The following is a 25,448-nucleotide window of genomic DNA, read 5'->3' as shown; positions in this document are numbered from 1 at the left end:
GTGCACACCATGACATTCCCTGCTGATGTAGCTGTTCAGGTGAAGCATGCTTCTAGAGCTTATGATTTTGAGCATGAAACTCGAGAAACAGATAAGAAAAACATGCAGCACTCTCTCCATGAAAAGGTCTTCTGGGACTTTTTAGTGCTCAATCACAGACCTCAGGGGCTTAGGTTTCATTTCTGTAATTTGTTTTCAGTCTAGTATGTCAATACATTTATTTCAGTTCTATATGCTATTTATAGAGCATCTCTTTGAACCAGTGCATTTTTATTTACTGATTTCCTTCTCACATTGTGTATTTGTAATAGATTGTGCACTGAGATATTTCAGTGGTGCTGCTGTTGTTTAACTTACGGAGATGTGCATTTTGGGCAAATTAGATACATGTAGGTAACTGTGGCTACATATTTTAATATCGCCTCTGGCAAGGAGATCTTGAAAGGCATAAAACGCTTTTGGACATATAATGCTAAACTGAACTTGGTGAGAAGAAAAAATACAAGTAACTCTTCATAATTTTCTGCATTTTCCCCAACTGAAGTTAAAAAGCAAATTTAGAGTTTGGAATCAGCCCTTCATCAAGGGATAAACACTTCCTGTGCAAACACCCAGATTTGCAGGTATTCTGCCATCCAGTCAGGATGGATGAATCAGAGTATGGGACGGTACAAACAGCATAAGGCTCTGTTCTGAAAAAAAACTATGTGCAAACTCCTGCTTTTAGTTGTTATTAATAGGCTACCTGAGGTCAGTAAGATGATTTACAGTGCATAAAGTTAAGCAGATATCCACGTTTTTGCAATACGAGGATCTACATAAGCATGTTTGTATGTAATAATAGAACATGAGAAAACCACAGCTTGAGGGCTGCACATCTCTTTAATTTATAAAGATTAAAGAGACTGAAAAAATTCTTCACACTTTTATATGCTTGTGAAGTAATTTTAAAATATTTTCAAAATGAACAACAAACTCCTTATGTATAGAAGTGCTTAATAGTAAAGACATTGGTTCTTTAAAAGTTATGGAGGTACCTTCATAAATGGAGATAGAAGTATCAACTGAATTACTGGGAGAAAAGAAGTTTGACTATTGAAAAATAAAATAAATATGTGTGTCATAGCCAGGCTCTATGTGACACAGGGTCTTGCCTGACTTTTTTTCCTCAGAAAAAAATTAAAAATATGTAGTTGGACTAAAGGGACTGTGTATTTTGGGTTGTGTTTTTCTGTTGAAAAATATTCCATTTTGAAGAAAACTTTAGGTTGAGATCTACATGTAGTAATTTCAGAAAAATTAATTACTTATGGGCCCAATTCTTCTAAGAAAATATTTCTATTGATGTTCCAGATACTGATTTTTGTAAGTATCAACTCTTGTTCCCCATTGTATAATACTTGCCCAGAGAATATTGATTTTAAGAAAGAAGATTGCATCTAAAAAAGCCATGGTATTAAAATATTTTCCAAACTGAGAGCTTCAGTGGTGTTTCTATGAAATTTCAGCTCCCTCAGGGAGCTTTTCCTTTCTATGCTTCAAGAGGACAAATTGCTTTATGTAAAGGCCTTTCTTTGCCTTAAAATAGAGGGCTTGGAAATATCAAGCCATGTAAAAAGTTATCACTCATACTAGAAAGCATTTTAAATGAAACAATCTTTCCATGAAATTGGTGGATTTATGGAGTAAGGAGTCTTTTTCTGGGGATTTTGACTACAGGAATGCCGAGCCTTCACACTGATTGGTCTACTACAGCTATGACTGGATGAAGGGTTACACCTTAACCTTTTAGTAACAATATAATGCAATTTTTCTGTCTCTAAGTCTAACTCTGAATCCTCATAGGATTACTATTGTATCTTCAGATGCCTTTGTCAGCTGCGTAGGCACCCAATTACTTACTGCTAGATAGCACTCAAAATATCCTTTTGTCTTTGAGCACTAACGTCAAAGACATATAAGATAGTTTTTCTTTTTCAATAAAGTAAATATAAATACATGACTTTATTTGATTAACAGTTACAAGAAAGTAAAAGCTGATAAGTCCAATTTTTGAGTTTTGTAGGATGATGAAATGTGATACTGTCTTTGCTCTCATTCTGATGGTCATCTATGAGGATAACCAAATACCTAATACTGTCTGCCACAAAACCTGTTCTTCTTTTAAAACTGTATTTGGATGGCATACTGAACACTGAGTACATTTGTATACTGAAAACAAATATGAATATTTTAAGATAGGAAATTCTATGTTTGGTTATAACGAATGTGTTATTCCAGAGTAGTTTATAAAATGTATCAAGAGAATGCACTTACTACTTCTGTAATTACTGTAATTCATTGTGCAATATTTTATATTTAATTTTAGGATCAAAGGTAACCATTGACAGCCTTAATTTGAGATCCTGTTTGATAATATGCGGCTTATCTTTCTGTCACTAAGATATCAACTTTCAGCAGAAGATGTATTTTCAAGTAATTGAGTGTCTTGCTTTAGTCAGTTTGTAAATTGTTTTAATTGAGGAGGCTTTGTATATAGCACCAAGTACAATGTAAATACTGACAGTGATGAGCTCTGTGAGCAAGAAAAAAAAGAGAATTATACTGCATAAATTAAAACTAATCTGTCTGGAAATAGTAGTACTTGAAATGCAAACCCAGAGTGTGAGGAAACTGAAGGAATTTAGAAAGCTATAATTCCAGAACTGTAGGATGACATTAAAAAAATCAAATATTCCTATGAATACAGTTTGGCATGAAGAATGCAGACATATGGAGAGGACACAGAGAATGACAACAATACTTGTAAAAGACCACCTAGATTGATTCATCACGGAGAATGAAAAGTCCTAAATATTTAATGCTTGGTAAATAAGAGAGTGAAGAAAAGATAGCTGTTTACAAGTATTTGAGAGAGGCAGTGACCAAGGAGGGAAAATGTAAAATGTAAATGTAAAGATGATGAGCAGTGTAGCATGGCCAGGGGCTTTGAGATATTGATGCAGGGCTCTTAGTCAACAAACCATCCTGCTGAAACTCATGAGGAAATTAGTTTAATAGCTGTACTAATTTAGCTGTAGAAAACCCCTCTGTTAAAGAGTAATGAAGATTGTGAAGTAGCCTTTCAGCCTTTCATTTTTGTTTTTCTGCAGCAAGTCGCTAAAATCTTGTTTATAACTCAAAAACTGAAGTTTTGTGTTTCATAGACACAGAGTCACAAGGCTGGATGTCAGGGCATCATCTCCCTCCCCTCAAGCTGCATCAATTACATCAGTGTATTTCCTAGGAGGAGGTGCTTAACTTGTGTTTTTAAGACCCCATTGCTGGAGACTCCATGACCTATCCAGTCCAGAATAATTTCCAGTGCTTTTCTGTCCTTCTTCTTGTTTGTTTGTTGGTTTGTTTGTTTGTTTTTAAATGCCTCACCTGTATCTTCCTTGCTGTAGTTTAAACCCTTTTTTTTTTTTGTCTACCCTTCATTTTGGAAAACAGATTATTCCCTCCCACTTTCCAACAGCCCTTCTTGTATGAGAAGGTGGTCCTCTCTTGTCCTGAGAGGACAAGATCCATCCAAGAAACTAACAGCTTTCCCAGAGGTTTGCTTGACTTCCAATCTCTTACATATTTACAATGATCTCTGATCACTGTTGTTCTCATCTGTAATATTTCCAGTGGGTCTACATAGTTCTTGCCTGAAATCATACATAACGCACTTCTATGTGATCTGTTCTAGGTGAACTTGCCTTAGCAGGTGGGTTGGACTAGGTGATCTCCAGAGGTCCCTTCCAACCCCAACCGTTCTGTGATTCTGTAATAACACTCAAACTGTGTTAACACTCAAATGTTCACAGTGCCAAATATAGTAGAAGGACAGTTTTATTTAACTTGAAAGTATCTGCCCTATTTCTGTGTGCTGGTACTAATTTTTTTGCAACATACTGTTGCAAAATATTCCATAACACTGTAGCATGTATGGTGTTAAATCTGTGAAAGGTGATAGTGCCCAGATCCACTTCTACAGAACTGCTACCAGTCATCCCATCCTGCCTCCCTCAGCCTTTACTTGTGCAGTTGATTATTCTTATCTAAACTAAATTATTTACTTTTGTGTTTGTCAATCTGTCAAAACACTTGAATTCTAATACTGTCATCCAGCACATTTGAACCCTTGTCAGTTCCATCCGTCTGCAGATATAATGCTACCTTCTGATCCATCGTGCAATGGAATCTCTGAGGAGTATCCAAAACAGACTCCTCAACAAATTTCTCTAATCCTTCCAGTGCTATAGTGAATTGTTGATACTCTAAATATTCTCTTTCAAACAGTACCAATTTCTGCCATGATTTCATCTGAACCAACTGTCCCTAATTTTTTTATGAGAATATAAAGAGACTGGGGACTGTACTTGTTGCCCACAGTTTCTCGAAAATAATTTCTGCTGGCTCTGAGACTGGCTAATCTGAGGTTGGTGTGATCAGTTCCCTAAGTACTGTTTATTAGACTAGTTGTTTTGAAAACCCCGAATTTATTTAAAAATCCCTGTCCTATTCTTTCCCATTCCATCCTAATTTCTTTTCCCATTTTCACTGATGCTTGACTACTTCTTGGCAATTAACATGTATAGTGAAGAAGAAAAAAACCTAAACACTCAGTTCTTTTCAGCACCACTTATTATTGGACTTTTTTTCCCAGTTAGTTGACCAAATTTTTCCTGATCCTCCCTTCTCTTCTAATGTCTGTACAGTGTTTCTGTACAGGATCTGAAGATGCACACCAGTGCAGTCTAACACCAGGGATTTTTGGCTGTGTGGGACCCCAGTAAGAAGGGACCCTCTTTGGTGGGGATTATTTTGTGAATTTTGATGTGATAGTAAAGATGAACAGACACTTAAAGGGACTGTGCAACTAATGCAGAAGTATGCTCCTTTCAGTGTTTTTGAATGGCAAAGGGTCCATGTTTGTGCATTGTCATCTTAGCAGAATGTTACCTGTCTACACAACGGACTTTATGTACTTAGGGAAACAAATCTGTTTAGAGTGCAACCTTTCAGCTACATAGACTATGACCCTAAATGCAAAACAGCAAAGGGAATATTAAATGATTAACTGATCCAGGAATAGGATGTGCGGTGAATAATACTGGGTTTTGTCTGGGCTGGAAAATAAAGCTAACAAAATGAATGTGATGGTAAATGGTTGTCATTTTGAGTGACTAGAGCTTGCACCACAAACTCGCTTAGTCCAAGATCTTGAAAGAACAGCCTCAGTGCGTTCAGTCTTTCATTAGGGCAAGTTTCTCTCTTTTCAGTAAAAAAAACAAACCTACAATGATATTAACTTTATTTCAACTCGTGAAATTACTTTAAAATACTAGGTTTACAGCGAGCATTTCAAATGACAGCAATTCTTGTAAAATGTGTCTTGGCTCTTAGTTTTACACTCTAGAATTTCCCAGTTTTTACTGGAGGAAGGCTCCTGAATCAAGACTTCAGTTCAATAAGGTTTTAAATATATCTCATAGAGTTCCCCTTGCTCTAATTTCAGGCCATGCATTTTCATGGAATTATAACAGTTCATGCGTAAGTGAAATTAATTACCAGAGTTGTTAGCCTTATGTAAGCAAATCATCTCCTACTGTATCCTCTTGCAAAACTTTAATTGCAGCTAGTATAAGTATTCATGGCAGGATTCCTATTATTTTGTACCATTATCCTTTATTTATGAATAAAGCTGTTTTACATAATGATTAATATCTGGAAGCAATTTAGTATGTCATCATACTCCTATTTGTTGCCTTCGTTAATGAAATGAGAGAGCTCTGTCAATCAGGATGGATGTTGTTATTGTGATTTTCATATTTCATCATGTGATTATAAATTCAATCCTAAGTAAGCAAAGTTCTGATACTGTAATCTTAGGTCTGTTTTTGAGAAGGGCTGCAATGAGGTTTTGCAGTTGGAGAATAATAGGATTTTTGTATTTGCTTGGGAAAAAGACTATGTTTTAGAGGTGATCATCAGGGTTCTAACTTAGCTTTCCGTGGCTACTTATATTGAATGAAAAGGCTAGTAAGTCTGAAGCAAGCTGGAAGCAACCTGATAGTATTGCTCACTGTATAGATAGTTCTCCCTGTTCTGTAGATGAGGGGAGAGAATGCAAATTGAACTGTCTCACTTTTTGAATTGCTGGTAAGACCAGCTACAGCTGGACATGTTATTCCTGGAGAACAGGTATTGTGGGACATAAACCTGGCCTTTGTGGTTTATACTATTCAATTTAAGGCCACTGATTAATTAGGTTATTGGACCCATACCTGGAGTTGCATGCGTAACCAAGATTTATGTTGCTGTGGCAACGTAGAGAGACACAACTGTGCTGAATTTCCTCGACCTTTGAAGTAGGAGTTCTCTTAATCCAAAGTGGGATTGAGAATTCCCATCAGCACATGAAGAGTGTAACTAGGTGCCCTCATTAATAGATTGAAATCTTGCATCTCTGACTCTCAGACTGAGTTGAGTAAATTCCTGCTTCTCATCAGAGGGTTAGAGAAAATAAGCAGCTGCAGGAGAGAAGACAAAAGGAAAGCCTGCGGCTCAAATTAATCAAGAGCAATTGCTTTGAAGAGAAATAGGAGCAACGCAGGATTTGATGACTACCATGAAAATCACAAGGTGCTTCCAAGAGGCCATTGACAAAAAGTTTGGAACATGTTCCAGGTATTTTGACTGGCCTGGAAATAGAGGCAAGGAGAAACTGAGCATGAGCCAGGTAAAGACTTCACAGTGTTATACATCAAATTAAAATAGTGGTGGTGACATAGCACATGCTAAGTAGATGGAGGAAGATGGAAAAATCTCAGGTGTATGGGAGGGATAACTTGATGTAGATGAGGAGGACTGCAGGGGATTCAGAAGTTCTGCAGGAAGGTGTGGAAAGCTTTTGGCAGGCTGTGGTAGAGACAGCGTTTTTGGAGTGAACACTACCTCCTGCACTCCAATGTCAGGGAACCTCTTGCATCTGGCAGCCGGCAACTGTTTTGTCCACTTGAGGATAAGGTATTGAATACAGTTAGTAAAAAAATTACAAGTCAGAAACTTTCAAAACCAAACAAAACTGTCAGAATGCCCCACCCCCAAATGAAAATAATATGGATTTTTTTTTAATGTTGGCAACTGGAGTTCTTAATTTTTGATTGTTGTCATTTCAAGGTCACATGATTGAATGTATTTGTTACTTCAGCAGTGATAGAAAATGTCCAAGCAACATGACTACCATTAAAGCAGTATCCTGGAAAAGTTAATTATCTAAAAGGTTGCAAAATGTTAATGGAAAAGCAAGAAATTAGATTACCTCAGAGTCAGAGAACTTCTAGTGAGATATGTAGCTATGAAAATATATGATATCATATGTTTGTACAATTCATTTTACCTCCTGGAAATCTGTAATACCTTGGTTTACTTTTTATTTTGCCTTTAAAAATGAAAACAAACCCCCAAAAAACAAAGAGGGAAAATATCAATTAGGACAGAGTCAATGGACTATAACCTATTTACCTTCAAACAGTTTTGTTTGCATACTACAGTTACATATGATGGACTGGTGATCCATTTCCTCACAAGTCCAGCAGAAATTACACCACAACTTTCATCCAGTTTTCTCACTTCATAGATCAGCTGCAACAAGGTCCTGTTGTAGTCTCATGAACGAACCTTGATGAACCAGGAAACATCCAAAGGGAAGAGAATCCCACTCTTCATTTGTTATCCAAACTGCTAGTTTGCAATAATCTGACATTAAGCTGCACCCATGTTTTGGGGAGCTGTTGAGACTTGCTGCAGAGTGATGGAGCAGCTGGGTGCCATTTTACTGCACAGTCCCTGCTCTGCACCCAGCCTCTGTGTGAACCCTTTGACAGGAGCATAAGCATAATGCAGGGAAAGAAGAATTGAGCACGGGAAAAATGTGTCCATAATTACCACCTTTGGCTCTTCTCCTCTTTTCTGGCTTAGCAGACAGCTTCCAGGTAACTTAAATGAGACCTGGAGCAGCTGCTGAAGCAGTGGAATTTCTGGACATCTTGGATGTTCATTACCTCCTTTGCAAAACAGATTTTGCAATTATCCTGGAAGATACAATCCAAAAGTTGGATGAACTGAACATTTTCTACAATTCGTGTGCAACAGAGCCACTGTCTGGTACTTTCAAGGCAAAGAAGTTATAATGGTTGTTTTTGTTCCTAAAGTAAAATGTGTTTGGCTTTTAAAGTTACATAATTCTAAGTTTCTGATGCTTTCAGTGACATAAGGTGTGTGTGAAATTGGTACAGCTGCAGGTCAGGTCAGACTCCAGTGTTTTCTTGCCTTTTGTAAGCATTGAAATGAAGAGGTGTATTGCTAGGACATTTCCCTACTGTGTGGCAAGTAGGGAACTGATTGTGTTATGGATCTTGAGTGGAAAATTGAATTGGCAAGTCTAATTTCATCATGTCACTTAAGTATCTACCAAATATAAACAATCAGTGGGAATTGTAATGAAACAATAAATGAAAAAATCTGTATTTTAGTAGACTACTGTTATTCTAAGATTGTAACTGAATTAATATCTTGACAATGTTTAGTAAGTGTATCTAAAAATGCTAATCTCTAATGCAGTGTTGTAATAAATGGAAGTCTCTAGCATGTCTCGTATAGCAGAAGACTCAGTACCAGTCCCAGTAGATAAGAAAGTTAGAGGAAAACCTTAATGGTCTTGTGATTCAGTAGGAAACTAAGCCAAATTTCAGCCTACTTTGGAATTCAATAAGGACATTTTAGGGAAAGTATAATAAACATTTTATCAATGGGAAAATTCTTACCATCTTCTAAGTCAAGTCCAAGTTGGCTTTTGTGTCTATGTAAAATGTTCAAATTAACCTTCAGTTCAGACAGCTACTTCTGCAGTTGGCATAAACTGGAATTTCTGTAGCATTTGTAAGTTGGTATGAATGATTGAAAACATTCTCTCTCTTTTTTTTTTTTTTTTTAAAATAAGAACTGCAAAGATTGGACAAAGAGCTTCAAGTGGAAACACTGAACCACATAGTAACCAAACATAAAACATAAACTAGAGCAAGAAGCGTATCAGATGACAAAAGAAAATAGATGATTGTTAGTCTTCGGAGTGATAAATAGAGGATTTCTAGGCAGTTGAACAACAAAATAGAGTACATTTTGAGATAGAGAAGAAAGATAGCTGCAGACATTGAAACACCCAATTTGTTTTATTTAAGGGTCAAATAAGAAAAAAAGAATGGGCATTTGATTCTAAGGAATAATTATCTGAAATTACTGCAACTAACCCATCCTGTTTGACTACATAACTTGAAATGGCATTCTTAGAGAAGTTCTGATTGAGTGAGTTCTGGCACATGTATTAATAGTATCATTTCAAGCTTGTGCTTCAATACTATCTACTCTGTTGTTCAGTCTACTGTATCTTTCCACTCTTCAAGATGACACTGAAAATGTGTCTACTAGTAACTTATTGTTACTGAATTTTATATATAAATATATATCTATATGCACATTTTCAGACATTAAAAAGTGACCTAATGCACCATAAAAAAAATTGTGGATCATGCCAGAAAAAAAAAAGAATGTAAGGATTGTGAAAACATTGAACAGAAATGCTTTCAAGAGCGATATTAATAGATACTACAGCTACAGTCAGAATAGACTATGATAATTGTGACAATTTGGCTTGACCTCCAGCAGAATACATAAAACCAGTGAAATGGATCAAGTCTTACATACTGTTCTTGTAGGCACTCAAACACACTTAACTTGAAGTACTTTGTTTTTCTTTGCAGTCACTGGGATTAACTCCCATTTTCTAATTTAATTTTTCTAATTCAGTACAGGTGCTTTGAAGAGCTCACATTATTATATGGAATATTTTATTTTAAATATTTCTCATAATAATTCATTTCAACAGTAAAAGTGACAGAAACATTTTCTATAGTGATTCAAAAATGTGTATTATTTGAAAATTGAGGAAAGCAAAAGATGATCTCATGTTTAAAGTCTTTCTTCTGAAATTTTCAAATGCAGCTAAAGGAGTCACTTTTATAATTTCATCTTGATATTATGTTGCTTAGTTTCTTGGAAGGAGTATGTAAACAGGCTTGAATCTCTGCTGAGTACTGTTTTAATAGTGGGAAGTAGCAGGAAGGAATAGTTCATGAATAAACAGGCTGTTTGAATTGCTCTGAAGAATGCCTTAACCCTTTGAGATGTAATCTCATCAGCCTCCATCAGATAGTGAAGTCAGACCTCGCTGGTGCTTGGGTCAGGGGAAATCTTAAGGAAGAGGTAGAATTCTGTATTAAGGGATTCAGTGCCTGCATTCACTTCAAGTTTTATTTGAGCTTAGTAGTAATACTAAAAGCATAAGAAGATACCACTTTTCAAATGAATCATTAAACTGAAATACTTCGCTAAGAAATGAAGCTTATGGAGTGGGAGCAGGGAAATAATGGGTTTTGTTGCTGAAAAATATCAGCCAACTCATCAGTGCTAGAGGGCAGATAAACCACAAATATTTTATGCATGATTTTGGGGCTTTGGTTTCAGGGTCCAGGCTATATTTCAAATAACATACTAATAGTTTGCCTACCTACTCACCTTAGCTACAACTGGAAAGTCTATTTTTAACTTCTTGTTCTTAGTCATTGTAAACTCTTGCTGAATACAGGCTCTGTTTTGCACCAGATAAACTTTTAGTACATTGGTGTTTTTATTTAGGACAAAAGGTAATGGGTACAAACTGGAACACAAAAGGTTCCACTTAAATTTGAGAAGAAACTTCTTCTCAGTGAGGGTAACAGAGCACTGGAACAGGCTGCCCAGGGGGGTTGTGGAGTCTCCTTCTCTGGAGACATTCAGAACCCGCCTGAATGCCTTCCAGTGTAACCTCATCTAGGTGTTCCTGCTCTGGCAGGGGGATTGGACTGGATGATCTTTTGAGGTCCCTTCCAATCCCTGACATTCTGTGATTCTGTGATTTAGGAATGTGCATATTATTGAACAGGCACATGCAGATATATAAGACTCCTCAGCCAAGATGATACATTCAGATTTTTTTCTTGACTGTCATGAAATCGAATAAGATCCTTTGAGCAAAGACCATTTTATAAATATGATGGCTGTTAGATGGGTGTAATGATTCTAAGAATGTAAACTTACAAGGTCCTGAATTGCGCACATCTATAAAATCTACAGTCTATGCTACAACAGTCCGTGTTTTGTGGTTTGAAATATTTCTTCATTGTGTTTTCAGGATGGAATATGAAGCTACCCAGCTAGAAAAGCAGCATGTGCACAATGTGTATGAAAACACAGCTGCCTACTTCAGTGATTTGCAGAGCAAAGCGTGGCCTCGTGTTCGAAACTTCCTGCTGGAGCAGAAACCTGGCAGCCTTGTTGCTGACATAGGTAACCTGTTCCTTGAGGTGGCCTGAAAGATTGTCTATGAGCCTTATTAGTTTATATGTTACTCGTATGTGTCCTTCAGAGCTATTGTTTTTAAAACTTGTTTAAATTTGTTTCAAATGTTTAAAAACTGTTTTTAACCCCATACTACATGCCATATACAACTAGCCAGTAAATGCATATTTTGCCTTATTTTTATTGAGCTAAACCTTAATCTATCAGTTTCCCCACAGGCTTAGTGGTCTGTCATTCTCCTGGAGCTCTTTTTAAAAAATGGTGTTAATAGCTCAAATATTTCATATTTCAGTTTCTTTAGCTTTCTTGGTTTAAGTACTGCTAGTCTGCAATTTATTGCTTTTCTCCTAAAACTCCTCCTATCAAGGCTTCAAGTTAAGAGAAATCCACCAATGTGATTAGCATTTAAAAAAAAAAAAAGTTATGATATGAGAATCTCCCTATGATTCTGAATATGGACACCAAAACATCATTTTCCTGGTATGGTGTTGTCTTCCCTACACGTTCAAGTTATACTTTGATTTTCTTTTCTTTTTAGGAGTTACCAGGTCTGGGTGTGTTTGCTTTGTTTGTGTTATGACTTCAGTCCTGTACAGCACGTCATTGCAAACCAGGTGCTCCTTTGCACCACTGGATTTTCTTCAATGTTTAGACTAATAAAATGTTTTATACAGCAAAGTGTAATAAATGTACACAATAAATGATGCATAGGCCTTATCCTGTAAGAGAACTTTACTTGAAGATGTTGTAGGCCCTAATCAAAAGATAATATATAGTTCTACTGCTGCTGTTGAGCAGTCCCCCAAAAAGACTTGTTTACTATTATTTGGACATGTATCTTCTTTTATATATCTGCACCATTTTCTAATAATCTCAGGAAACAGCCTATGGCACACACTCATTCAATACTCAGCTTAACATGATATTTCTCAGTCAATATTTTTTGTCACCTCAATAGAAGTCCTTTGAAGCTTAGCTGAAGTTCTTTGAGGCTTTATCAGCATACATCACAGTGGTTGCTGAAAGCTTAAAGTCACCGTGTTACAGTTTCAGCTGAAATAATTGAAATGCATGTGATGCATCTAGAGAGATGGTAGATGCTTACAGTTGCCAATAAGAATATTCCCATCAAGGCACAAGGTAATTCCTTTCATGTGTTTTTTATCTTTAATAAAATCTACAGGAATCTGACTATTGTGTTTATTTTTGGTGTGAATTTTGGCAGAAGGGTTGCCCAGTGGAACTGACATTTTCAAAATGAGGTGTTCAATTGCTTATTTCCTTTCCTGTTTAATACCACCTTTTATTAAAATATTTTGGTTTGCTAGCTTTGCATGAAGCATGGTAATGGTAGCAGAATAAAATATCGTTTTGTCTAATTGCCTTGTTATTGTTCATTCATCAAAATAAATGGCAACAGCATGGTCATTATTATCAGGTTCATGAAGGAATCCACCCCCCTGATGACACATTTAAAAGTGAATCTCCTGCAAATGTAGATTTTTAGAGTACTGGGAGTGTTTTCACTATTTAGCTTCATTCCAGAGAGGACCCTATACTTCCAAAATTTCACTGTGATTAAAAAGCACTCCACCAAGAGCCATGTATTAAGCAACTGAATCTTCTAAATTAATGTTCACTTGACTGTGCTCCTTCTGCAAACACAGTAATCAATAATACTTTATACTAATTTTAAAACTTAGCTTTCTAACTAACATGCAAAGCTTCATGTTTTGTTGCTTATATTCCTTGAACTGCATTAACAACATTAATTGTTTCTCTGAAGTGATACTTCAAGGAATAGTGTTTGCTTTTTGCTGCAGAAAAATGTTCTTTTTTCACCACTAAAGTGTTGTGCTGTTCTCCAGCAGTCCCTGTGCTGTCTCTCCAGATAATGGTGCACATTAACATCAATGAGAGCAGCAGCGCTGCAAGAAGCAGCGATGTTTCTAAAGATAACTCCAGTCCTTTAAATTGAATTACCAATACTGAGATGGTTCTCTTTGCCAAGCTGCTACCCCGTTGCTTGGCTGTCAACTTTCAGAAATTATTCGTCACTACTGACCCATAACTGGAGTGAATGTTTCCTAATCTAATTTTGAAAAGTGCCTGTTATGCATATGGTATTGAAGAACACTCTAAAAGATTTCAATTTTGTACAGCACAGCCCTTGACAAAACAGACTTTTAGGCAGAAGACATTCTGGAGCAGTTCATTACATTTACATGCGTTACAATGCAGTGGCACAAAGAGGACGTGCCTGTGACACGGCAGGAATTTTTATGATTCATGGTTATTTTCCACTCTGTATCTGAAGTTAAAATTTTCTTCTCTGACTTGCGTCAGTGGCAGCTGTCATTTAGGATTTCTTGGAGAGAGATGGGATGCACTGGAGAGGAGCTGCATGAGGTTTAGCAAAGATTGGGGGAGTACTTGGAAGAGAGTTCTATTGCAGGTCACTAAGAACACAAAACCCACTGACTTCAGGAAATCCCTTGAACAGAAAGCGGTTGGAAGCTGGAAGGGTACTGAAGAAGAGGGTCATAATGCTTACCCTGCTCTTACTCTTTCCTGGGTGCCCATTTATGCTCATTGTTTGAAACAGGACATCAGGCTGTACAAAGGCTCAGCATGAAGCAGCACAGTTGGTTTTTTGCTCTAAGGTAGGCAACAGTGGCTGCACCATTCTTTCCTCCTCCCATCTGCACCTACCCTCCTTCCACAAAGAAATGCACATAACCTGCCATTTATACGGGGCTGTGTAATGAGTGTTTTAGCTGGTGATGTTGATACTGTTACGCTCCTAACAGTGTGAATGTATAATTTCAAATAGTCCAAATGAGCCCAGCAGCAGCTGGGCTAATAGAACCAGGCTCTCGTTTTGTTTTCCAGGAAGTCTTAGAATTAGGAAAGCCTCCCCTGTTATTTTCACTGCTCTGGGAGGGGTAGCAAGTGTTTAGAATGTATGACTTCTGATCTAGTAAAGAGTATTCTTTTCTTTAGGTTGTGGAACTGGAAAGTATCTCAGTGTCAACAATCAGATATATACTGTTGGCTGTGATTACTGTGGACCACTGGTAGAGATTGCAAGGAAGAAAGATTATGAAGTTCTAGTATGTGACAACCTTAACCTTCCCTTTAGGGACCAGTGCTTCAATGCAGTTATTTCCATTGGAGGTAAGACAACATACATGCATTCTGGCCTATAGTAAATGAAAATTTCTGGGGATCCTTTCCACGTGTGTTCATTTCAGTTAAATTTGTTTTGAAACAGTTCCCTTAGCATCACACCAGATATTACTGAAATTAATGTAGTAAACATGAAAAAAAATTAGTTCCATTGCACAGAGGTGCTGTTGGCCAGGGAAGTATGTGGATCATTTGTTTGTTTATATGTGGCCTTGTTCACCCTGCGGAGAAAAGATTTCCATCCAGCATGCATTTTAAACAAGAAAAAACTAATATAAACATGGCTGCTCACAGATTAAACAGATTAGTTGCTCAAGATAAACTCTTGGTTCCTCCTTAGGATCTGTTTTCATCAGAAAATGCATTGAAATTAAAACCTGCATTCTCTATAGCGGAACTTAGAATATTATACTATTCTCTTAGAATAGTAATGAAATAAGAACTTAGAGCAATAAAAGTGCCTGTTGTCTAAAATGAGTGAAGCATTTCAGCATCTTAACTCCTCTGACCTCTCTTTTTGAAAATATTACTCATAATTTGAGAAGTATAAAGTGCAAAATGGTAGATGAGAAATAGAGTACCCAGTTACAGTCTACATTTTTAGCTCTACTATTGCTTGAACTTCTTTCAAGCTGTTTCCCTGTACCAGCAAAAATAGAAAGCATGATCATTATTATTGGTAGCAATCAACAAACTACTTGAAATATGATAGAAATGTATTTTTAAATGTATTTTTCACACATGCAGGGTGAAAGAAAGGGTGGCTAAAATGAAAGCAGTATCTATATTACTTTGCTTTCATGTTGGCTAGTTGATCAGTGAGCTCTATCCATATTTCAGGTCTTGTAGAATAATTTTAATAGCATAACATAATGTAATAAAACCCCATCATTCTCAGACATGCAATGTAGGCTGAGATGCTTATAATTTTTTTTTCTTTCAATACAATCTATAAAGGCAGCACCTTGCTACAAAATTAAAGCAATGGAAAATATTTCTGTCTAAATTTTCTCAGTAGCTCTTTTGAAAGTTCACTGATATAAAAATACAGAGTGTCTCTTTATTGATGTTATGTTTTGCTGTATTTGTTACATTGTGAAAAGATTTTCTGTTTCCAGTAAGATCTAAAAAGTGTCCCAAAGACTAAAGGCAAACTTAATATTACCTAACTCACCTAAAGGCCAGACATTTAAGTGAAAGCTAGTCATGCTATGACCTTTTATGGATGATGTATAGAAACAGAAAACTCCAGTTTATATTCCTGAATTTTCTTGAATCCCTATTTTGAGATGAAATTAATTTCCTTCTTTGGGATTTTCCTGGTTTTGTCCATTGAACATAAATGTAAAAGAGAACATTCTGGGGGAACCTTGCACCGTGGTGCCAATAAATTAAGCACCGTTGCTGACTAGCAGGGAGTGATATTTGTGATATGGCAACAAAAATGACTAAACACGCAGAACAGGTTGAAGGTGAACATGATATGTCCTTACTAATATTCAATACATAATGCCTTTCCTTTTTCACAGTGATCCACCATTTCTCAACTAAACAAAGAAGAATCAAAGCCATAAGGGAAATGGCAAGGGTGTTGATACCTGGAGGCCAGATGATGATTTATGTTTGGGCTATGGAACAAAAGAATCGTCACTTTGAGAAACAAGACGTATTTGTTCCTTGGAATAAGGCCTTGTGCTCACGGCATTTTTCAGAATCAAATCAATCAGGAGATAAGGGTGAGTTTGTGCATGCTGTGAAAAACCAAGACATACACCCCGCACAGCTTGTCATCTCTGATTGCAGCTACCAGGCCAGTGTGCAGCCAGAACCTGATTCAAAACATTCCCGCAATACAGACCATTGCTTGTCCAGAGCCTGCTGCCTGAAAATTTCTGAAGAAGAAAACAGATTTTACAGTGCTCTAGGAAGATCTTTTCGCTCATGGTTTTTCTCCAGATCCCTTGATGAATCAGCCCTGAGAAAGCAAACTGACAAAATGAAGCCTCTGAAGAATGGAGGAGAATGGGCAAACAGCACCGTACCCATTCAGCATTCACGACACTGCAGTTTGGATTTAGGTCACCGTGGAGCATTGTTAAAAGAACGGAGTTTAGATGATGATGATGTGTTTGTGGAAAGCCTGCCTCTCAAAAAACCAGAGTGGTCACCAGCCACAGATGCACTGAAGGATTTAAAGTTAAATGGAGGACACCAAAGTGCACCTCAGAGCAAGAGCGAAGAAGCTTCTTTTATAAATGGCCCAGTGGAAGACAGGGACCACAGCTGTGGTTGTAATAAAGATGGTAAGTCTAATGCCAGCAGGTTTTTCAAAAGAACTTCAACAAATGACTCCACTGACTCTGCTTTGGATTCAGCAGTGTCTGTTGGGGACCAAACTGATGCCACGTTGGATACAAAAGCCTTCATGCGTTATTACCATGTTTTTCGGGAAGGGGAGCTGTGCTCTCTGGTAAAAGAGAATGTGCCTGAACTTCAGATAATTTCTTCCTGCTATGACCATGGAAACTGGTGCATCATTGCAGAGAAGAGAGGAACACAGGTGTAAAGAGAACAAAGAATCCAGTTACTGAGGATTTTAAGCTGCTCCTTGTGTTGCTGTGATTGTGCAGTGTGACACAGAATTTGAATCTCATGTAATTGTGTGCCATTCAATTCTGAGTTATCATCTCTCTACCTATTTAACTAATAGAAGGTCTGTATGTAGGAATGGAAGCAGTAAACAATACTTATGTTTTGTTAAACTTTTATGAAGTTAAAACTGGAGAGTTTTATATTGCTTTTAGCAAAAAAATTGTGGTTTTAAATATACTTTTCTATCAAGAAATAAAACATTTTTTTATAACAGAAGGGTCAGGGCATCTTTTATGAGAAGCATTCTCTCAGTAGAAAGTTTAGGCTTTATTCTTCAAACTCTGAAAATGTGTCATGTTGCTCCCTGTTCTTGAAGTCCTGTAAATAGAGACATAGGCACATCTATAAACATACTTGAATGTATATTGCTAGAGTGCATGCTGCAGAACTGGGAGCAAGCATGGTCCCAGTGCTACTTGGTTTGGAGTAGAGTTGTTAATGGATAAAAACTATGGACAAAACAAGCTCTGCATATTTTGTCATTGTGTTTAGGTGCAAATGACAGAAGAAATTATGAACAGTATTTTTGACCTTTGTTTTAAAAATAATTTAATTTATGTCTCAGGTACAGGTTAAGTTTTATATGTTAGTTCTCACAAATACTTTATTTCTTTTGCTGTAGCTTTTTTTAGTTTTGTGTATATAGAAGTCAGAGGAATTCATGACAGTATCAGTATTAAGTAAAGGTTACAAAATATCAAATATTTGAGGTACAGAGATCTTTTCGATAGGCCTGGGAAGTAAAGACAAAGTTAATAAAATTCCAGTGCATATCAGCTGTCATATTTGCTCTCCTTATTCACTGACATGAGAATATATCTCAAACGGTGTGTTAAATAATGTAGAAAGGAAGAGGATACAAGTCCAGTTTGTATATAAAATATGAATTCCTGTCTTTTGAGAACTAAATAATAATAGATTTCTTAAAAAACTTTCCTATTCCTTGTAAGGCATAAATTTCGCTGAACATGGTGCCCCATCATCATCAGGCTGTACTAGATCTTAGCAGTTGCCCTCCTATAGCTCCTTACACCCAAATAATCTCAGCCTTCTCAGTGGGAGACTAATTATATGAAGTTGTAGGTGCTGTGGATAAAATCCACCTGGCTTCTGATCAGTAGTGAAGTTGTAATTGTTACCAGCTGAAGCAGGGCTGGACTTGGCTAATTGCCTCGTTAGCACGAAGTTACTCCATTTTTAGGCTTTATTTACAGTCAGTGGTTTTCATGTAGGGTGCATCTTTAGTTGGTGTGATTTCATGACCTTTAATGGAGCTGCACAGATTTACCCCAGAGATCAACCTTTTTGATACAGCAGCTTTAGAGACCCACATAATTAATATGTCTGCCCTATTAGTGAGCAAATAACTTTGAATGCAAAGCAGCAAGAGTGAGACACTAAACTTTTCCAGTCTATGCTGCTTAAGTAGATGGATTTTGGGTTATTCAGTAGAAAGCTCTGATGGTGCTGAGTATTTTTAGATGCAGCTGCCCAGGCATAATTGCCAGATGGTAATGTATTATAGATTTATTTACTGGAATGATGCCTGTAGAACAATCATATTTGTCTTCCTCATTCTGGATCTGTACCACTTGCACTCCTCGTAGCCTTTTGAAAATAAAAGCGTGGTCACAGAACCATGCATCTGAAACTTCTGAAATATTATTCCACTCTAAATATTACTTTCAATACAGCCTGGGGCTGTGGTTCTCGGACACTGTGTCTGAGCCATACTTCAGAAAAGTGGCAATATTCCCTGCATCACTGGGTCCAGCTGCCTGTGGCTGAGGGGCTGCTCCTGCTGCATCCTCAAGCACCAGTTTTAGAAGCACAGTGTGAAAATCCCCATGCTGGCACATTGCAGAGACAGAGTGGATCGTGCTGAGCTCTACACCTTGTCTGCAACGTGCTCATGTCAGACCGGTGAGACCTGCCTCATTTGTTGGGAATTCCCCAAGGAGCTTGAGGATTTTAGAAGAAAACTCAGTGGCTTCCAGGTAAGATATGCCAGTGCATATTCATAACCCCTGGAATATGAGCTGTATTTAGGAAGGAGGTAGCTAATTATCATCCTATATCTATTTTGGAAAGTTCATCCCTGAAGTCCAGCATACGGAAACTCTATTACACATATATAAAAATACTTATAAAAAATAGGAATCTAAACTGAAAGCTGGGTTTAATTAACTGGGAGAAGGAACGTTATATTAATAACTTCTTTATCTGCACTTCTGCAGTTTATCTGTGGAGTATTCAGTGTGTAGTCAACCAAGCTGACAAAATTTGGAGTAAACTAAGAAAGGGAAGGCTTCCATTCTCTTTACAGCAGAGACTTGCTGTCCTTGCAAGGGTCTGAGTGTGTGTTTCAGGCTCCACTGAAAACCTCCTACTCTATCAACTGTGTGAATAAGAGTTGTCACCTCAAAACCACTGAGGTACTTTAAACTGCTTTTGTGTTTGTAGAAGTTTCATGGATTGTTTGGTTTGAGAGTCTTGGCTGGGCATGCTTTTCATGACTGTTTTTTTCTGTATTGGATTTTCTCCTGTTTTGACTGATGCCATTAAGTTGCATTACATGCAAGTTTGGATTGCATTGTTATAAATTTCTGGCAGAAGGGGAGGGAAGGTTTACTAAACCATTTTCAAATATTCAGTTTTCCTCTGAGGATGTATAATCACCATGTAACATAATTTTTATAGACTGGGATCAGTCAGCTGAGATCATGACCATGAGTTCTGCAGAGCAAGCCTTGATTCCTGTATGCAGCCTCCCGTGTATTTATGGAGGCTGCCTAGCTCTGCAACAGCTTTATCATCTCATAAGAAGCCAGATTACCACACTCAGAGCATGGCGAATGTCTCTCTTGATTGGTTTCTCTTTTGATGATGCCCATCTTAAGCAAAATGTAATTTCTGGAAGAATCCTTGTGATTTCAGTCTTTAATAGCTTACAGACATAGTTAATGTGCCCAGAAAAGTGTGTATACCATTGAAAAGTCTATAGTAAATGAATGAACAAGTAAATAAAATGTGGTTATCCTTGCATACTAAAACTCGCAGCAATGTCTGTACTGCAAGACCTGATTGTTATAATGTAAAAGGCAAATGTGTTCTTCTGTTTCTTGTCAGACAAGTGGGTGATATTCTCACACCAGTTTTGCCAATAACAAGCATGCTTCTGACTATGGAGGGCTAGGATTCCACCTAAGCTACTCCTCTAACTTTAAGTGGTACACAGAGAAGTCTTGGTTACATGAGAAAAGATGCCCTGTTTTTTTGAAATTTAATTTACTAGTATCATTGTCAGTCTGAACTGGCTAAACAAAAGTTGCTACCTTATTAACTCTTACAGATTGTAACCTAACTGGACAATTGCAATAAAAAAGATATAATTGAATGGACTTATTTTTGAAGGACTAATCGAATTGCAATCTTTGGTAAAATATATTTTGTCGTTGTTGTTGGGGCTTTTCTTTGTGGTTTTTTTTTTTTAAATACATGAAAATATTAATAGTAGAAATTCAGAAATAGAATTTTTTTGTACTATAGTAACTAATTTACTTTCTTCCAAGTTTATGGTGAGGAATTTTAAAAGCACAGGTGAGGAATGAAAACTACAAATATTCTAGCAAACTTTATTTCTGGTACATATTTATATGCAAGCTACTTATGTGCACAGTTTAAAATGCGGAGAGAAGAGCTGTGTATATTCCACCTGAATAAAACTGTTAGTGAATCACCTGGTTAGATTCTGAAGGGAAAAAAATAGGAAAAAGAAGTGTAACAGTGTTAAATATATCCAATTGTATATCTCTTTTGTGAGTTCAGCATTTCCTATTCTTACAGTATATGAATTTTGGCAGCTACCCATGATTTTATCTTCCAATCTGCTGGTCAAAACCATGCCTAGGTACTGCTCTGTAATCAATTCTTTGTCCATACGTGGAACCTCTTATCTAGTATTCAACAGAAAATAAATCCTACCTGGTTAAAATATTATTTCCTAAAGAACCTCTGTGCTTTCAGATTAGTTAATAAATATCTTTGCTACTGGAAACTCTATGTGTGGGAAAATTCTTAATGAACATCAAATTTGAGAAGATTCTGTTAATGCTATTTGCTCAGTAAGTTAGACCACATGGACATGATGTAGAGCATATAAGCATAGTGATTTCCTCTGAATCCAAGGAATCTGTCTTTAGACATAGTCATAGTCAACCTAGCTGTAAATGTGATCATCTGAACGAGGTAAATAAAGGTGATGAAATGTGGTTTTTAACCACATCACTGCTATATGTCCTGCTAGTGATAGAAAAGCAGGATGGACGGTCAGCGGAATTAAATGCTACAGAGCTACATTTACTGCTCCTTCTGATCTGTTTACAGTCATCCAGGACCAAGCTTTGTGGTACAAGATAACACTGAAGTGCTACTTTGGGATTGTCAATGTTCTTTTGGCACCAATTTAAATCAGAAAAGAAAAGAGAATGTAATTGGAATTATGTAGTTTCCTGGTGAGGCTACAGCTATACTGTGTTAAAAGTACTTTTACAGTTGCAGTGATTGTTTATTGTGTTTGTACAATTGCAGTTATCACTATTGTACTGATACGTTTATTATAGTAATGACTAAGGACCTAGTAATAATTAAGCACTATCCAGCTGAATATTAATATATGCCCAGTAGTACAGACCTCATGGTATTTAGATTATGGGAAAGCAGTATGAGCACAGGCTGGACAATAGGATGATAAAAATGTAATTTCAGGTGGATATGGAATGGTCTTTATGAAGACGGAATGAATTAAATCTGATACAGTGTTGAGAAAGGCTAGGGAAAAAGAGCAAACATAGCAAGTACACAAAGAAGTGAAGGGGAATGGCACAGATGGGAGCAACCATGGCAGAGAAAGCACAATCACCACTGCTGGATGTTCTTAGGATATGCAGACATCCCTGTTTTGGCTGCTCTTACTTTCTGGAGAGTCTAGTTGACATCTCCCTGCTGTCTTACTTTACAAGCATGTGCAGAGGGAGAAATGCACCTTTTCCCAACCCCCTGGAGTTCAATCCTCTTCCCTGTGCACTTCCATGGCTAGGCATACACAGAGGAAGACTGGTTAGGAGTAACATTTTTTCCTTCCTTTATATGTCCATCACTTCATTGCAGCACGTTCTGTTTTGATTCCTTTTATTTTTGCTGAGTGCTTCAGTTTGCTCTGGTTGATTTGACCTGGCTCAACTATGCCCACAGTCTGGAGCTGCATTCCTTTTACCTAGTTACCTCTTTTACCAATATAGTTGCATTGGTACAAGATTTGCAGGTAGGTAGGGTTGTATGAGGGCTGTATGGACAGGTTAAACAAATAACAGGTGCATATTTTCAGCAGTTAATGGGTCTGAATGGCTTGCTGTTATTATTCATACAGTAACTAAAGTATATTATCCAGAGTAACGAAAGGATTGCTCTAGGACTCCCCCTTAACTTATTAGGTATGTGCATATTGTAGAAGAATGTACCAGGCATGTGCCTGTGTCTTTGATAATTATATAAATTTAAAAATTTGCTTTGAATGGACTACTAGATACTTGGTTTGCTACTGGAGTAGTGAATATATTTAGCACTCTGCATTCAGCTGAATGTGATTGCACAGCCCCTCTTTGCTTGCCTAATAGTCAATTCAGTTTATTTCATCTCTTTTTCTTTCTATTTTGAATTTCATTTGTTTTCTTCTTTCTGAGCATTTCCTTCTAAAGCCTCTCCACTTCAGCCTTTCTTCTTTCTGTTCAGATGGATACCTCCAAAACCCATTATAACAGTGGCACTTCAGATTACCACAAATATGTATGTATTTCTCATTGTTACCCTTAAATCTCTGTGATGATACTTCCAGACTGTTTCCATACATCTACCTCTAACAGCTAAAGATGAAAGTGGAAAAAAACCGCTCTTAATACCTCAAAGCATCATAGAAAACTTCATACAATGATCAGTTTGGGGGATTATGAGCACTTTAAATTTCTAATAGTGCAAAATGTAATGGTATCATCTACACATAATTCTCATTTTCCTCCTTTTTTCTCAGCTGTTATTCATCATTGTCTTCACTTAAGTACCTTTTGAACCCTTTATGCTTTGCCTACCTACTCCTAGCGCTTGGGGTACTTGAGTACAGCAGATGCCTCTGTTGCTGTTATGGCAATTCAGCACCTGCTGCTTCTCCCAGTGCCCAACGGAGAAAAGTTGTCTTAAATAGAATCAAAATAATCTGATTTAATCAAAATAATCTGATTTAAAACAACAACAAAAACCCCCAATGAACCAAAAAACCCACAAAAACCCAGCCAAACAAAAAAACCAACCAACCGGCCCCCCAACCCCAATCAACAACAACAAACCATAGTAGCAGGTGCATCTGCAGTTAGGATCATATCCTAACTGAAATGCAAATGTGGAAGAAGAAAGAAGAAATGGATATTATGAGTGGTGCTCCTAGATTTGAAAAGATTCTTGGACATAGATTCTTCATCCCCTTTAGCCCTGTTGACAAGGTGCTACACTCTGCTTTGATGAGGAGTATGTGGATGGGACAGTGGATGCGGGGACAGTGAGATGGGATTAGGTTGCCCTCTTCTGTTGTGACCGAGTGGGTTGATTTGATTTCTGCAGAATATTAACTGCTGGTTGTTACTGTTTGTAAAGCATCTACAATTCTCTTTCCTGAATGAAGAATGAATTGCTTGTATGGCTGTCAGTCATTTTGAAACTATCATGAGTAGAAAAGACAAAGAAGTGGGGTATAAACAAGCAATGTTCACCCTGTAGCTGAAAATATCACCTCTTACCAGTGTGCTAACTAAGAAGTCTGTGTATACACAGTCAGACTGAAAGCTGATGTTCTTCTTGCACAGGGTAAAAATAAGAGTAATTCGTGGGAGGCTTTCTGGAGAGGCAACATCATGTTCTTTTCTGTGTCTCTATCCTGCGTCTCTATAGAAGCAACTACACTACATGTCAGAATTACTGAGAAGACATTGACCCTTCGCAGGTCTGCTTCCTCACCACAGGGCTGTCAGGATGGTCAGATTTAGTTCTGAACATTAGGAATGGGTAAAATAAAGTGTTTCTTGTGAAAGGAGAAATTAGCCACTTGGAGAGAACAAATGCTCTAGTGCAGAGAAAGCACAACCATTCAATATGAGGTTAAACTTTTCTATTTAACAAGAGGGAAAACAGGCTGTTTTGGATCTCACTGACCAAAGCTGTTTTCTAGTGTGTCTGAGGGAACACCAGAGGTGAGAGAGTGATAAAATGAATAGAGAGTAAGTCACACAGAGCATTTCCAGGCTGCTTTAATTTGATATTTTATTCAGTGACATAGCCTGATGAAGGTCACTGCCTGTACCAGGCAGTAGTAGCTCCTATCAACATCAATAACAATCAAGAGTACTCACTGCCTTTGGGGATCTGGCCCTCCCCAGTTCATGAAAACTGGCTGTTCCAGCATTGAACAGTGGACCATTTAAAAAGGTTACTCTAACTCCTGAGTAACAGTTTTAGACAATTAACAGGTACAAATATTCACGTATACCTATTTTGATGCAACTATTTTTTTTTTCCTGCATGTATTAGAGGTTTTACTTACATTACAACATGATGGTAACTAGTGCTCAGTGCAGTTTCTGAAAGGTAAATAAACCACGTGATGATGAGGAAGAAGGGACTAAGCCATCAGTACAAATGAGCTGCGAGCCAGGGCATGTTTGGATGGAGGCAGTAGGGAAGAATGGGAGGGTGCAAGGAGAATCACATCAAGAGAGTAACAGAACTGCTCAAGCCTGCAAAGTCTGACCTGACTCTGGGAGTAATTACCTCAAAATCTGATTCAAAGTCTTCTATTGACTGGTCTTTGTATCAGTTGTTCTCAGAAATTCCTGTTTACCCAGTGGTTTTTCTTTCTTTGGTTCAGAGGAGAAACAAAGATTCATGGGAGGTTTACTTTATGCTTTAATATATAATAGACCAGTCAGTTTAGTCGTGGAACAAATGTTTGACCTCAGTTGCCCAGGAGTGTTTCCATAATCCCTTGAAGAGCAAGCCACAGGCACATCCAATGCCCTTTC

General features: G+C 37.3%; 1 protein-coding gene across 1 annotated transcript; it reads left to right on the top strand.

The window, feature by feature from the left end:
• Nucleotides 1-11,317: 11,317 nt before the first annotated feature.
• Nucleotides 11,318-17,239, top strand: TRMT9B (tRNA methyltransferase 9B (putative); the record flags this gene model as incomplete). The annotated part of the gene is made up of 3 exons (XM_080343850.1): nt 11,318-11,472; nt 14,488-14,661; nt 16,203-17,239. Exons 1-3 carry the CDS (start codon nt 11,319-11,321, stop codon nt 17,237-17,239), a joined length of 1,365 nt encoding a protein of 454 aa, XP_080199976.1. The 5' UTR covers nt 11,318.
• Between the last annotated feature and the right edge of the window lie 8,209 nt (nt 17,240-25,448).

The sequence above is a fragment of the Nesoenas mayeri genome (genome assembly GCF_963082525.1).
Source record: "Nesoenas mayeri genome assembly, chromosome: 4".
Lineage (NCBI taxonomy): Eukaryota > Metazoa > Chordata > Aves > Columbiformes > Columbidae > Nesoenas > Nesoenas mayeri.
This window is presented reverse-complemented; position numbering and strand designations above follow the sequence as displayed.